The 13,897-nt window shown below is 39.8% G+C and overlaps 1 protein-coding gene across 4 annotated transcripts in view; it reads right to left on the reverse strand.

Moving 5' to 3' along the window:
- Myo5a (myosin VA) overlaps nucleotides 1-13,897 on the reverse strand; it is a 157,286-nt gene that overhangs the window by 70,208 nt on the left and 73,181 nt on the right. For all 4 annotated transcript variants that reach the window (XM_060384753.1, XM_060384752.1, XM_060384751.1 and 1 more), the window contains exons 8-13: nucleotides 13,141-13,248; nucleotides 8,372-8,478; nucleotides 5,681-5,946; nucleotides 4,864-4,945; nucleotides 1,569-1,709; nucleotides 23-148 (exon numbers count right to left, since the gene is read on the reverse strand). In XM_060384753.1, the coding sequence (XP_060240736.1) occupies nucleotides 23-148; nucleotides 1,569-1,709; nucleotides 4,864-4,945; nucleotides 5,681-5,946; nucleotides 8,372-8,478; nucleotides 13,141-13,248 (830 nt within the window). The remainder of the gene's footprint in view (nucleotides 1-22; nucleotides 149-1,568; nucleotides 1,710-4,863; nucleotides 4,946-5,680; nucleotides 5,947-8,371; nucleotides 8,479-13,140; nucleotides 13,249-13,897) is intronic.

A 13,897-nucleotide genomic window follows, 5' to 3' on the forward strand; every position in this document is an offset into this window, starting at 1 on the left:
AAAAGACAAAAAGTGTTCTTACTTTGTCAGCAAAATGTTTGATGATGAAAGCTTTGTTTGACATGCGGGGCTTCTCAAAGAGGGCACATTTGTTCAAATGTGTGTTGTATAATTTTTGGGCCCATGTGTCATCTGTGCCTTTAGGCATCTTGGGAGAAAAAAGAAAGAGAAATGACTGAGTACCAATGGTCTTCTGGTACATCAGGAATAGACACCAGTTCCTATGTCCAAGGTAGGAATTCATTCTTCCTTTCAGCAGCACAAGCTAGCCACTGATGAAGAGCATGGCTAAGACCATGGGGTGGCCCAGCAATCTGCCTATACTAGGAATCGTCAAATCAATACTTAATTATTTTTAACACAATAAAGGTTTTACAAGTTAAAGACAAAATAAAACTATTAGACATACCTTTTTTTAAAATTTGTTGAATGGAGATAACATTTACACACAGTGAAATACTAATTTAACCCAGTAAGGTTTGAACTGGTCATCGACTCTGGCCATTTCTAAAAACTTTACTATATTTCTCTGTTTTAAAGACAAGTACTTGAGTGGCCTCATTCTGTATACTCCTTACAGTTTTTCCCACTTATCATCACTAGTTTGTTACTTTTTGTTATGACAACTATCATAGTCCTCCCCTCCCAATCCCACCCTCCCTCTTCTCCTCCTATGCCCCTCCCCCAGTCCAATGATAGGGGAGGTCTTCCTCCCCTTCCATCTGACCCTAGTCTATCAGGTCTCATCAGGACTGGCTTCTTTGTCTTCCTCTGTGGCCCGGTAAGGTAATAACATAATAAGTTTAGCTTCTTATGAGGGCTATTATATGATAAGCTCTGATTTATTGTATATAAACTAAAGAAAGATTAAGAAAAAAATAGATTTGCCTAAGGTCAATCAGTAATAAATTGGCAGATCCACTGATTTTCTAACATGCTACATCTTTAAATGTTAAAGCTAAACACTATTACTTATGTCAATAACAAAGAACTAGACACTATTCAAAACTTAGCTATTTAGAACTATTATTCAAAATGATTTTTTGTAGTTTCTTGTATTTCTTTTAATATATCATATTGCTACACAAAAACATTAAAGATAAATTAAAACTAAAACGATAAAAAGTGGTAGCAACTGTACCTAATGTCAATTTGTAGTCACCTAAAAACAGAAGGAAAATTTTCCTAGTTTCAATTTTAATTAGACTCCCTGGAGTTGGGGCCAGTGAGATGGCTCGGCATGCAAAAGCATGTGCTTTGTAAGCCTGAGGACCTAAGTACAATTCCCAGATCTCACAGCTCAAGGAAAGAACTGACTCATGAAAATTGTTCTGATTTACAATATGTCATGGCATGTGTGCATCACACACACATGCACACACACACTTAAATAACAACAACAAAAAATTTAAGGGGAAGCTTTGGGGGTCTAGTGTCCCTTCAGAATGAAAAAGTGACCCCTGACTTGTTACGGTGACAGACTGAAGAGTCTCTGCTTGCCCCCACTTGTCTTGTACCCTTGATGCATCTATCTGGGCAGGCTACGTACTCCAGGAAATCATAATCACCTTACACTCCTCATCCAGCAAATCTAGAATGCCCAGTTTAGATTCTATAAGATTGATGCAAGGCTGATTATCATAAAAGTCTATCAGTGTCCAAGGAATTTGTTCCTTCATATATTCCTCCTGCTCCAATTTGAAGACATGCTGAAAAGAGAAAATAGCATTCTTAGATCATTACCATAAAGAATGTAATCAAGAAGAACATTTCTGTAGACTCTAACAAGGATGTCAACAACAGGATATAGCTCATGGCTTCCCACCTCATGAAGAAGCATGACTAAAATTATACACAGAAGACCTCAACAAGCATTCACCAAGAACAAATAAATCTAAGCATGTAAAATGTTTATTTTTAATTTGTTTGCTATATTTGAGACAGGGCCTAAAGATGCAGACCAGGTTAGCCTGAGATTCTCTAGGTAGCCCAGGCCAGCTTTGAATTTGCACTCTGCCTCAGCCTCCCAAGTGCTGGGATTACAGGCATGCATCACCACACCAGGCCTATAAATGTTTCAAATAGCAGAAAAATACATAGTCCTTGTGATTTTTTTTTAAATACACATTTCTAAACTGCATCATGTATTTTTGCCTAAACTTCTGTACAGGGCTATTAACACGAGGCACAGGAATGCCTTAGCTGGCATTGACCAGTAATGCAGAAAGAACACTTTCCAGATTACTGAACATACCAGGCAGTGGTTCTTCTAAGCTGCTGTGTGTGGAAGGATAGGTGCCTCAGAATTAAATGACAGCTGTCCTTGTATGTCAGCCTTGATTGTTCTCCTCAGACAGGGAATCTAGGGCTCACTTTTCTGGAGTGTACACTGAATACTGGAAGCAGGCATGAACACTACCAATCCACGGATACCCTGCTACTGCTTCAGGCACCATCTACACCACTGCTTCTCATCTGTGTTAACTCTTTAATCGGATCATGTATTGAGTCTATACTATGTGTCGGTCACTGCATGTGGTCAACAGCACAGACATGGATGCTGGGAGAGGACTGGGAGAAGTCAGGTAGCCACAAAAACATAAAAGTACAAATGCTAATGGTATTACAAAGGAGAATAACAAAATCCTCATCCAGATAGGGAAAGAGCTTGTGATCACATTCTGAGCTGAACAGAAGCTTAACTTGGTCCAGGTGGGAAAGCCAATCCAACCACTGCCTCTGCTCCAACCAAGTTGGCTGACAACACAGCTTCTAATCTCACTACAGATACTAATGACCACTATTGGCTCTTAAGTTTCTCTTTACTTATTTCTTCTGGATTCTTTGGCTCACTCTTTCTTGCCATTTTTTTTTCTAAATAAACTAGGTTTTTGTGGCTGTGACCTAACAATACCTATTTTCTAGGACCCCAAGCTTTAGAACTCAAAAGTGACAAAATATTTTTGATACACATACACGCACACACATACACACGCTCTTCTCTCTCTCCCTTTTTGTGTACTTAGAACTTTGTCATGATATACTACACTTAGGGCAATATCATCTTGTCTCATTTGTAGTAATAATCCTTTATCAAAAAGATCATCCAAGCCAGGAACTGGGGCACACACCTTTAATCCTAGCACTTGGGAGACAGAGGCAAGTGGATCTCTGAGTTTGAGGCCAGCCTGGTCTACAGAGTGAGTTCAGGACAGTGAGGGATGCACAGAGAAGCCTTGTCTCAGAAACAAAACAAAACAAAACAAAACACCTAAACAAAACTCATCATGTAATCCATATGATTCTAACTAACAAATGTCTTCTGTTCTTTTTATTGATAAAGGAGTAAGCAAGGTACCATCAAGAATTAAGGATTTGGGGGCTAGAGAGACTGCTCAGTTTTTAAGAGAACTTGTTCTTTCAGAGGACCTAAATTTAGTTCCTAGTACCCACAGTTGGCTCACAACCATCCTTAACTGGATGAGAATGAGCCCTGTTATCATGAAAAAAACCATAAGGTTTTAAAGACCACTCCTACATTATTTCATTGTATCAAACAGCTGCACTTGCTAAACAAAGATGGTTCAAATGTTTATCAAAGTACTTATATTTTATAATGTCAAACACCCTAAAAGTTTAAAATTTTAGTCCCAAATGTACACAACCCCAATCTGAATGCCTATATGCAGAAAATTTAAATTTTCTTTGCTATTTTTTTTTTTAGTATTTTTTTTCACATTTTAAAGGAATATGCTGATCAGGGAGCTGGAGAGATGGCTCAGCGGTTAAGAGCACTGGCTACTCTTCTAGAGGAGCCAGGTTCAATTCCCTGCACCCACATGGTGGCTCACAACTGTCTATAACTCCAGTTCCAAGGGATCCAACATCCTTACAAAGACTTATATGCAGGCAAAACACAAATGCACATAAAATAAATCATTTTCATAAAAAGAATATGCTTATCAGCTTTTTTGACTTCTCAATTTTAAACCTTATTTTGTCTTTGTTTTTTGAGTTACTGGTCTGTATTCAGCAATATGTATATATAGACATATGTATATATGTAAAAGGTTTCCAAATCATAGAAAATAAAGTTTGAAAACAAGCAGCAGCTAATCACAGCACACTATTCTACCACAGTTAAAACCTTTTTTTCTTCTTTTAAAGGACACACCAAAACCTAAAAAATGAACTATGCTATCTCTAGCTTTACCTACTGCGGTGAAAGAACTTTGTTCTTTCTGAAAATTAAGGGTACTTCTGAAGTACATTTCATTGTTTTACACTACTAAACAGTTTATATATTAAAGTATGGATTATTTTGAGGGAAATTTATCATTAATTTCAGGCAAAGAATTTTGTTTGAACTGGGTGGTGTGTGGTGGCAAGTCTGTAATCCAATACTTGGAATGCAAAGTTAGCGCAAAGCTAATATGGGCCACTCCCAAAATGCGTCCACTGCCATTGCCTCAGTGAAGAACTTAGACCACTGAGTAGAAAATTATGAAATGCTGACATCTTGCTAACACAATAGATGGTGTTAGCTATAACTCTACATATAGTTGGCTTCCAAACAGCAAGCAGAAGGACTCAATGTTAGTGCTTACCCACTTCCTGCATCTCTGAGTTAAATTATTTGTCCCAAATGTTCATTATTCCAGATAAGGAATAACTGCCAAAACATTTTTCTAATGTTACATCAATTTATAATGCTCTGTTCCCTGGCAATTTCATTATTTTAAACCCAATAATTACAGTTCAGGAGTTTATTTCAGAGACCCAGCTTCTTAAAAACAAACAAATGACTGGGAACTCAAAAGAAAAAATTATAGCAGAATTTTATTCAAGAAAGAAAATTCTTACCATGTTGAATTGTTGCTGTAGTTTTTCATTTGCATAATTTATGCAGAACTGTTCAAAACTATTTATCTCAAATGTTTCAAATCTGCAATACCAAAAAAGTCAGGTAGGAAGAAAAAAAAGAATAAATAGCTTTTAAAAATACTTAAAATATGCACCCATGGGAGAGAAAAGTTAAGTTCCTTAACATGATCACATTTTCTTTATATCTCAGATAAAGTTTTGAAAGGTGGAAAGACAGACTATGATGAGCATCAGCTGAGACAAAGCTTCCCGTTGTGTGGCCCTCCCTTGGGTGGTTTGTGAGACTCATTCATCCTCCAGGAGGAAACAATAGGACTATGCTAAAGCCACAGTTTCTGTCAATGTATACTTCCAACATTTCACACAGAGAAGGGAGACAGAAATAGTAATCAGAGGTTCTTCTGAAAAACTGAACCAGAGTGAAAAATTAGCTGCCAAGCAAGTCCATGCACAGAAAGGTTTCACCTACAGTATCCAGTATCCAGAGAAAGCAACTAGAAATGAATATATTTTTAGAAATCCAATAACCTATCATTCGAGAATCTGAAAAATAATTAATTCGACCTACTAGCTTAGTAAATAGGCTTTGGAGTTGAACTAATTTTTGTTTAAGCAATGTGTAATTATTTTTCTTTTTGGCATTATTTCATCTCCATCATCAAAGGCACTTCTGAATGGTTATAAGTAGAATTCCTTCTCTTCTCCAGTAGAAAACAAAATTAGTGCTCAGTTTCAAAACACTCCCGACAAACAACAGGTTTCCAGCAGAGTAGGGCAGAAAGCCAAATGCACTTACCCATAAATGTCGAGGACGCCAATGAAAGAGTGCTGCTTGACAGCAGAGTGGAGAGCCTGATTGACGTGATCCACAATCCAATTAAAGAGCTTTGCATAGATGTGCTTTGCTAAAGCATCTCGGGCATTTGTAGCCTGCAGCTTGGAGACGGGCTTGATGTATGTCTCTGTGGCAGTAGCCAGCTTTCGGTGGCAGAGCCAGTGAGACATCTCTTCATAAGCCACTCCCATGAGGTCACAGAAGATGATAAGAGGCTCGTGCTTGGGCTACCAAAAGAGAGTGTGTTATTGCTCATGACCAGATCAATCAAAGAATAATTCCTGAAAAGGGAAGTAACACAATTCAGCACTATCTCTGTCACACGGATATCAACATCACTTCCACCTCATCAGGGAGCATAATCAAAAGCATCCATAACCCAGCATCTGGATGTCACTTTGCAATCTCTTGTAGGGTTCATTTTAAACAACAACAAAAACTTTCTTGGTTCTTCATAGATTTGCCTGTATCTCTCTTAGGACACATTCAATCTCTCAGTCAGAAATTTGTCAGCTAGTCAACAAATTGGTACCAATAACCAAAAACAAAGGCTCCTGTGTGGTTGAATAAAGATGGACCCCAGCAGCTCATATATTTTAATACTTGGTCCCCAGTTGGGGGAACTGTTTGGGAAGGATTGGGAGATTTGTCTTTCTTGAAGGTGTGTCAATGGGAGCAGATTTGGAGGTTTCAAAAGTCTATACCACTCCCAGTGTCTCTTTCTGTCTACCTTATGCTTGTGGATCAAGACATAAGCTCTCAGCTACACCTGTCTGCCTGATGCCATGTTCCTTGCTGCGATGGTCATGGTCTCACTCTCTGAAACTTTAAGCCCTTAATAAACTCTTTCTTCTATAAGTCGTCTTGTTTGTGGTGTCTCATTATGATCAGTGCTTGCAGTTATAAGGGACATCGATATTGAAGTGTGAAACACTGTAGAGAGGCAAAAACAGTACTGAGAATCCACAGGAGAGAAGTTCACTCTAGCCAGCAAGGCAGAAGACAGTGAACTTATATCACAGATTAGGATGTGAAAGAATAGCAGGTACTTCTTGGTCAAGAACAGGAAAGCTGTCTAAGTTGAGGGTAACAGCAGGAGGAAAAAAGAACTTCTGTAGTAAAAGGGAAACTAGAAAGAGGTGGGACTAAAGTTACTAAGGTAAAGCAGAAAATGTGTAAAATAAAGCCATAAAGACCATGGTTGACCTTTACTCATGGGCCACTGAAGATTTGAAGATGACAGTCTGACGTTACTTGAGGGGCTTTTTAGGTTGGAATTCTTTAATAACTGACATATCCCTGCATCCCTTACATGACTTCTGTAGACCTTATGTGAATGGATGCAACTACTGATCTTGAAGAAGTGATATGTGCTATAGCATGGATAAACTTTGAAAGACCACATACTACATGATTCAATTTATAGTAGTGTCTGGAATAGGTAACTCTACAGAGGAAAGAAGTAGACTCAGGGTTGTTTGAGTTGAGGAGATGAGGGGTACAAGTTGGCAATAGGTAAGGGAACTAGGCTTCCTTCTGAAAGTATTTTAAGTATTTGTGGTGATGGTTGCACACATCTAAATACCTATGAACATACTCAAAACTATGTATTGGTGGTGGTAAATAAATTATATCTCAATAAAGCAGCTTTTGAAAAAATTGGTGCTAGATATGATTATGCACACTTGTAACACCAGCATTCAGCAGGCTGAGGCAGGAGGATTGTTACAAGTTGAGGCCAACTTAGGCCACAAGACAAAACTTTTTTTTTTTAAGTAATATTTTCTTAAAAGAAATTAGGAGTTTAAGTCAGACCCATCACTTTCTCCTTAAAAAAAAACAAAACAAAAAAAAAAAACAAAACAACAACAACAACAAAAAAAAACAACTAGGGACAGAGAGATGATTGAGTGGGAAAAAGAACTTGCCACATATGATGACCTAAGTTCCATCTATGGGATCCAAGTAAAAAGCTGGGTGCAGTTTGTATCATCTGGAATCCCACTACTCCATGCTGGTATAGAAAGCAAAGACAGGAGAACTGGCCAAAGGCTCCTACTCTAGAACACCAAGAGCAGGTAGAAACAAGAGACCTACCTCAATGGGGTAGAAGGTGAGAACCAACTCCCAAGAGATGTACTATGGATTCCACATGTGGTGGCATATACATGCCAGCACTCATAACATATAAATGGATGAACAAACAAACAAGCAAACAAATAATGAGGCTGGAAAGATAGGTCAGTAGGTAAAAGTGCCTGCTACACAATGATCAGGACTGGAGTTTGGGTCCTAGTAGCCAAGTAACAACCCAGTGCTTATAACTCTAGCTCTCAGAGATCCAATGCCCTCTTCTGGCCTCTGTACACACACAGTTTTGTGTACCTGTGTGCTTATACATGCGTACAAAAACACAGAATAAATGAATGAAAATACTATAAGTCTAGGTAGATGCTCGGCAGGCAAAGTTCCTGCTCTGCGAGTGCAAGGACTGAATTTGCCCCCCCAGAACTATGTTCAAAAAACCCCACACAGTGCCAATGTTTCAAACACAGTGCTTGCCTAGCATGTGCAAGCCCTAGAGGCTATCCTAAACAAACACACAAAATTAATAGACAGTCCGCCATCACATTCAGCTTGCTGTCAACTTACAGGTATTGTGCAGCTGTCTGAATCTCGAGATGCAAATCCGACATTGCCTAAATGAAGGATGCCAGCGAGTATTCGAAAAATTCCCATTTGGTAAGATTCACTAATTCCTGAAATAGAGTAGATAAATAAGCAACTGATGTCAGAATAGCAACAAAGTAATTACAAGAAAAAAATTTTTTTGTTGCTTTTATTTTTTGAGAGGGAATTTCTCTCAGAGCTAGAGTTATAGGCACTGGGTTATTGCTTGGGTACTAGGACCCAAACTCCAGTCCTTGATTGTCCTAAAGCTCATTCTATAGACCAAGCTGGCCTCGAATTCATAGTGATCGACCTGCCTCTGCCTCCCAAGTGCTGGGATTAGAGGCATGTGCCACCACGCCCAGCTATAACAAAATCTTAAGTCTACTATTAATTCTTGAATATTGGCAGATTTGCATATTACATACATAGTCACATATAATAATACTTTCATCTTTTTGACAGTAACACAATAGGCAGTTTCACATTGTGGGTGGTGGAGAGTGCCTGATATGGTCCCATGTCCTGGCACTGATACCAACCTGCCACCTCACACAGAAGTTACTTCATCTATCTATGCTTTGGTGTTTTTCATTTGAGATAAGGGAATAATTCTTCAAAGAGTGTCTACAATATTAAACGACATAGCGTACAGCATACCTGGACACAAGAGGTATTAAAAAATAATCACTACAGTCACATCCCAGATATATAAGTATTTAATTAATATTATTGCTACTATTTATTCCTACTCCAAATGAATACTGCAGCCTAATAAGGCTAAATTATTGAATTAATTTTAAGTATCAATTAATTAGAAATTTAAAAAGATCCTAAGATTGGAAGTATTCCAATAGATAGTTTACATCCCAAGTTAATGAGTGAAGTCTAAACACAGCGTTTGAACACGACTTAAATGATAAAGTGAGATTAGAAAGTTGGATACTTTCTGGCCTTTCCCAGATCCAGCTTCATTTCTTTGGTGACAAAAATAAGTTCTAGAATATTAAACACAGCCAAGTCCACCTGGGGTACAGCCAGCAGAGGTGAGCTGTTTGCTGTCCTCTAAGTTTCCATCGCATTCTTCCCCTGAAGGCCTGCCAGGCCTCAGGAACATCCAAGTAAGATCCCTCTCTGCCATTCCCATGCCTGCTGAGTCCACCTGGGGCACAGCCAGCAGAGGTGGGCTGCACTTTGTCCCCTGAGCTCTATCACCAGGCCCAAGGCTCTGCCTCCCTTGAAGAAGGCTTGTGGGAACCCAGGTACATTCTGGGGCAGAGCCAGCAGAGGTAAGCAGCATGCTGTTTCCTGAACTCCACTGTCTGGCCCACGGCCTGCCAGTACCAGGAACACCCAGCCAATACCAGGAATAACCATATGGCTAAAGGCCAGTGTAAGAACACAATTAACAAGACCCAGGGCAATATGGCAGCACCAGAGCCCAGCTATCCTATTACAGCAATTCCTGGATAGCCTATCACAGCCAAAACACAAGAAGATGACCTTAAATCCAATCTTATAAAGATAATTAAGGCCTTTAAAGAGAAATGAATAAATCCCTTAAAGAAATAAAGAAAAATACAATCAAAAGGTAAAGGAAATAAATAAAACAGAAAAATGAAAATGAAGGTAGAAGCAACAAAGAAGACACAAACTGAGAGACTCTGGGAAAGGGAAAACCTAGGGAACAGAACAGGAACTACAGCTGCAAGCATTACCAACAGAATTCAAGACATGGAAGAGGCAGTCTCAGGTGTAGAAGACACACTTGAAGAAATCGATACATCATTCAAAAAAAAAAAAAAGTTAAATCTAAAAAGTTCCTGACAAAAAACATCCAAAAATCTAGGACACTATGAAAAGACAAAACTTAAGAATAATAGGAATAGAAAATGGAGAAGACTCACAGCTCCAGGGCCTAGAAAATATTTTCAACAAAATCATAGAAGAAAACTTCCCCAATCTAAAGAAATGCCTATAAACATACAAGAAGCTTACAGAACACCAATAGATTGCACCAGAGAAGAAAATCCTTCTGCCACATAATAATCAAAACACCAAATCTACAGAACAAAGAAAAAAATTAAAAGCTGCAAGAGAAAAAAGCCAAGTAACATGTAAAGGTAGACCTATCAGAATTACAGCCAACTTCTCAACAGTGACTCTAAAAAGTCTTACAGTCTCTAAGAGACCACAGATGCCAGCCCAGACCACTGTATCCAGGAAAAATAAACTAGACATTAGAATTGGATAGAGGGAGGGGTCTGGGTGGAAGAGAAACAGGGTTGGGGATCAGATGTGGGGAGAGCAGGGGAGGGAGAGAGAACAGAAATCGCGGGGGGGCATCTCTGGGATGAGCCAAAGACCTGGAATGGGGGAGGCTCTCAGGCATCTATGGGGGTGACCCTAGCTGAGACTTCTAGCATTGGGAGATATGGAGCCTAAAGTGGCCACCTCCTGTAGACAGGCAGGACTTTCAGTGGAAGAAGGGGAACACCAACCCAATCATAAAACCTTCAATCTAAAATCTGTCCTGCCTACATGATGTGCAAGAATAAAGATGGAGCACAGATTGAGAGCATGGCCAACCAATGACTACCCCAACTTGAGACCCATCTCATGGGAGAGAGCCTATTAATGACATTCTGCTATGCTTGCAGAAAGGAGCCTAGCATAACTGCCTTCTGAGAGTCTTCATCCAGCAGCTGATGGAAACAGATGTAGAGACTCACAGCCAAACAATAGGTGGAGCTCTAGGAGTCTTGTGGAAGAGTGAGAGGAACGACTGAGGGAGCCAGAACCGCCAACTAAGGAGCACTCATGGACTGGGCCTAGACCCGCACATACGTAGCAGACATGCAGTTTGGTCATTATGCTAGTCCTCTAACAACTGGAGTGGAGCAGACTCTGTTGCCTGCCTATGGATCTCTTTCCCCTCTCTGGGCTGCCTTGGCTGGCCTCTAGTGGAAGAGGATATGCTCAGTCCTACTGCCACTTGATGTGCCAGGGTGGGCTGGTACCCAGAGAGCCTCCCATTCTCTGAGGAGAAGAGGAGGGTGGAATGGGTAGGGAAATGGGAGAAGAGAGATGCTGCTGCAATCAGGTCTCTGAGGAGAAAAGGAGGGTAGAATGGGTAGGGAAGGGGAGGAGAGGAGAGAGGGTGCTGCGATCAGCATGTAAAGTGAATAAATAAATTAATGGGAAAAATTATTAAACATAATCCTGCAAGTAAAATTGGTAAAACTATTTCAAAACATTTTTATATAGGGCAATTAAGAATTTACCTTATAGAGAATAGTTTTACTATTTTCTGTATTATGGAATGACTTTTTTTTGCTGTCTTTTGTTTTTTTTTTTTTTGAGTCAGAGTTTCTCTGTGTAGCCCTGGCTGTCCTGAACTCACTCTGTAGACCAGACTAGCCTCAAATTCAGATTCTCATGCTTCAGCCTCCTGAGTGCTGGGATTAAAGACATGTGCTACAACACCCAGCACAATACTGTCCCTTTTAAATTAATTTTTAAAATTTTTTCATTATTATTATTATTATTATTTATTACAATTATTCACTTTGTATCCCAGCTGTAGCCCTCACCCTTATCTCCTCCCAGTCTTACCTTCCTTCCCCCCTCCATGTCCCTCTCCTAGTCTACTGATACAGGAGATCCTCCTCCCCTACTATCTGACCCTAGCCTGTCAGGTCTTATCAGGACTGTCTGGATCCTTACTAGGCCACGGATAAAGAGGGCCCTTTTAAATTCTTAGGTAGAACAGTGTTCTCTGGGACTTACTGGCAGACATTGCTAAAATGCAGATTCTGAGTCCACAGCTTTGTGAAACGGTATGAGCGTCTGCATTTTTAGCACGTCCTATTGCACTTCAGGACCTAAGCTCCCTTACCTGATGGTATGTCTCTAAAGACCAAAGTGATACTTGAATTACTCCTATTTTAAGGTTTTATTATAAAAGAAGAACATCTTTAATAGTTGTGCAGCTCTAAATATGAACTGATTCTTATGGGGACTCAACACAGAGAGAACAGTGGCATCTGTTTCAAAAATACTGCAATAACACTGTGTGCATATATGAAATTCTCAAACAATATGAGATTTTAAAGCTCCTTTATCCAAAACAACAAAAAGCAAACGGTAGAACACATGTGTTCTGTTACCATGCCAACTTAGTTAAGCTTCTTAGCTACAAAAGAGCCTGTTGGCAGCAGTAAAGACAACACAGGCAGAACCCTGCTGGCACAGGAGCACCTGCCTCCATCCCCACACTCAAGAGGCTGAAGCAGAGGGATTGCAAGTCCAAGACCAAGCTGGGCTACACAGTGAAAAACTCTCCAAACATTACCAACAAATAAAAACCAAACCCCCCAAAAAACCAAGCAAGCCCCGAAACAAACAAACAAGACCAACAGCATGTGAGTTTAAACAAAAATCCATTTCATTTAGTTTCAAAGCCTAGATTTTTTGTAAAAGTTTAAATTAAAAGTTAATCTTACCTCTCCTGATGCTGAAAATAGGCTTTTAAGGTGTAACTCAAAAATCTTCGGTGCATTTACAAGGTTGAGCAACCATTACCTCGATCTATTCCTAGAACCATTCTAAGACACTTCATGTGTTCCATGTATATGGGAACTCTCAGCACTGTTCACCAGTTAACACAAAGACAAACCAATATTCCAAACAGAGCCTAGTGGAGTCAGACTGGCCAGTGCTAAAAGAGTTCAAGAAAGGAGTGACATTACCAAGCAGAGTGCAGGCCTGTCTGGTGTGCGCCATCTCCTTCGCGTCGTCCACTCCTTCGATCATAGGGCTGCCTCCTTGCTTCGTGTAATGAAAACTATCTGCATTCCCTGCAGTGAAGGGAAGGGAAAGGTTTTTAGTCTAGGAGGAGGAACTCACCCTTACAAACATGCTGAATTACAGGCAGTGACAGCACACTGGTATAAGTAGGCTTTGCAGTCTGTCCAGCTTAAACTCACATCCTAATATAAGATGCAAGATTTTATCTTAATTGGTGAAATAAGTAAATGATAATTTTCTTCGGGTTTAATTCCACACAAACTGCTTTCCTCTCTCATCAAAGCAGTTTTCAAACCTATATAAAAGCAGAGAGGTGAGCCAGGTGGTGGTGACACACAGCTTTAATCTCAGCACTTGGGAGGCGGAGGAAGGCTGATATCAGTGAGTTCGAGGCCTACAGGGCTAGTTAAGGCTGTCCAGGACAGCCAAGGCTACACAGAGAAACCCTGTCTAAAAACAAAACAAAACAAAACAGCAACGGCTAGAAAGCTGAGCCCATCTACCTGGCCTTAATCAGTTGCCACAAGGTCAATCCTGAACCTGACAGAGCCACTCACCCACACCCATGGGAATCCTAAAGCCCGCTGCAGACCTTCAAGAATCATTTTATTCATAAATATTTTATACAAAGTAATATTTCTTGACAAGCTGGAGAACTCAAAATGTAACAGAAAAAAATACCAATACAATAAATCTAGT

This window comes from Meriones unguiculatus, chromosome 6 (assembly GCF_030254825.1).
Source record: "Meriones unguiculatus strain TT.TT164.6M chromosome 6, Bangor_MerUng_6.1, whole genome shotgun sequence".
Lineage (NCBI taxonomy): Eukaryota > Metazoa > Chordata > Mammalia > Rodentia > Muridae > Meriones > Meriones unguiculatus.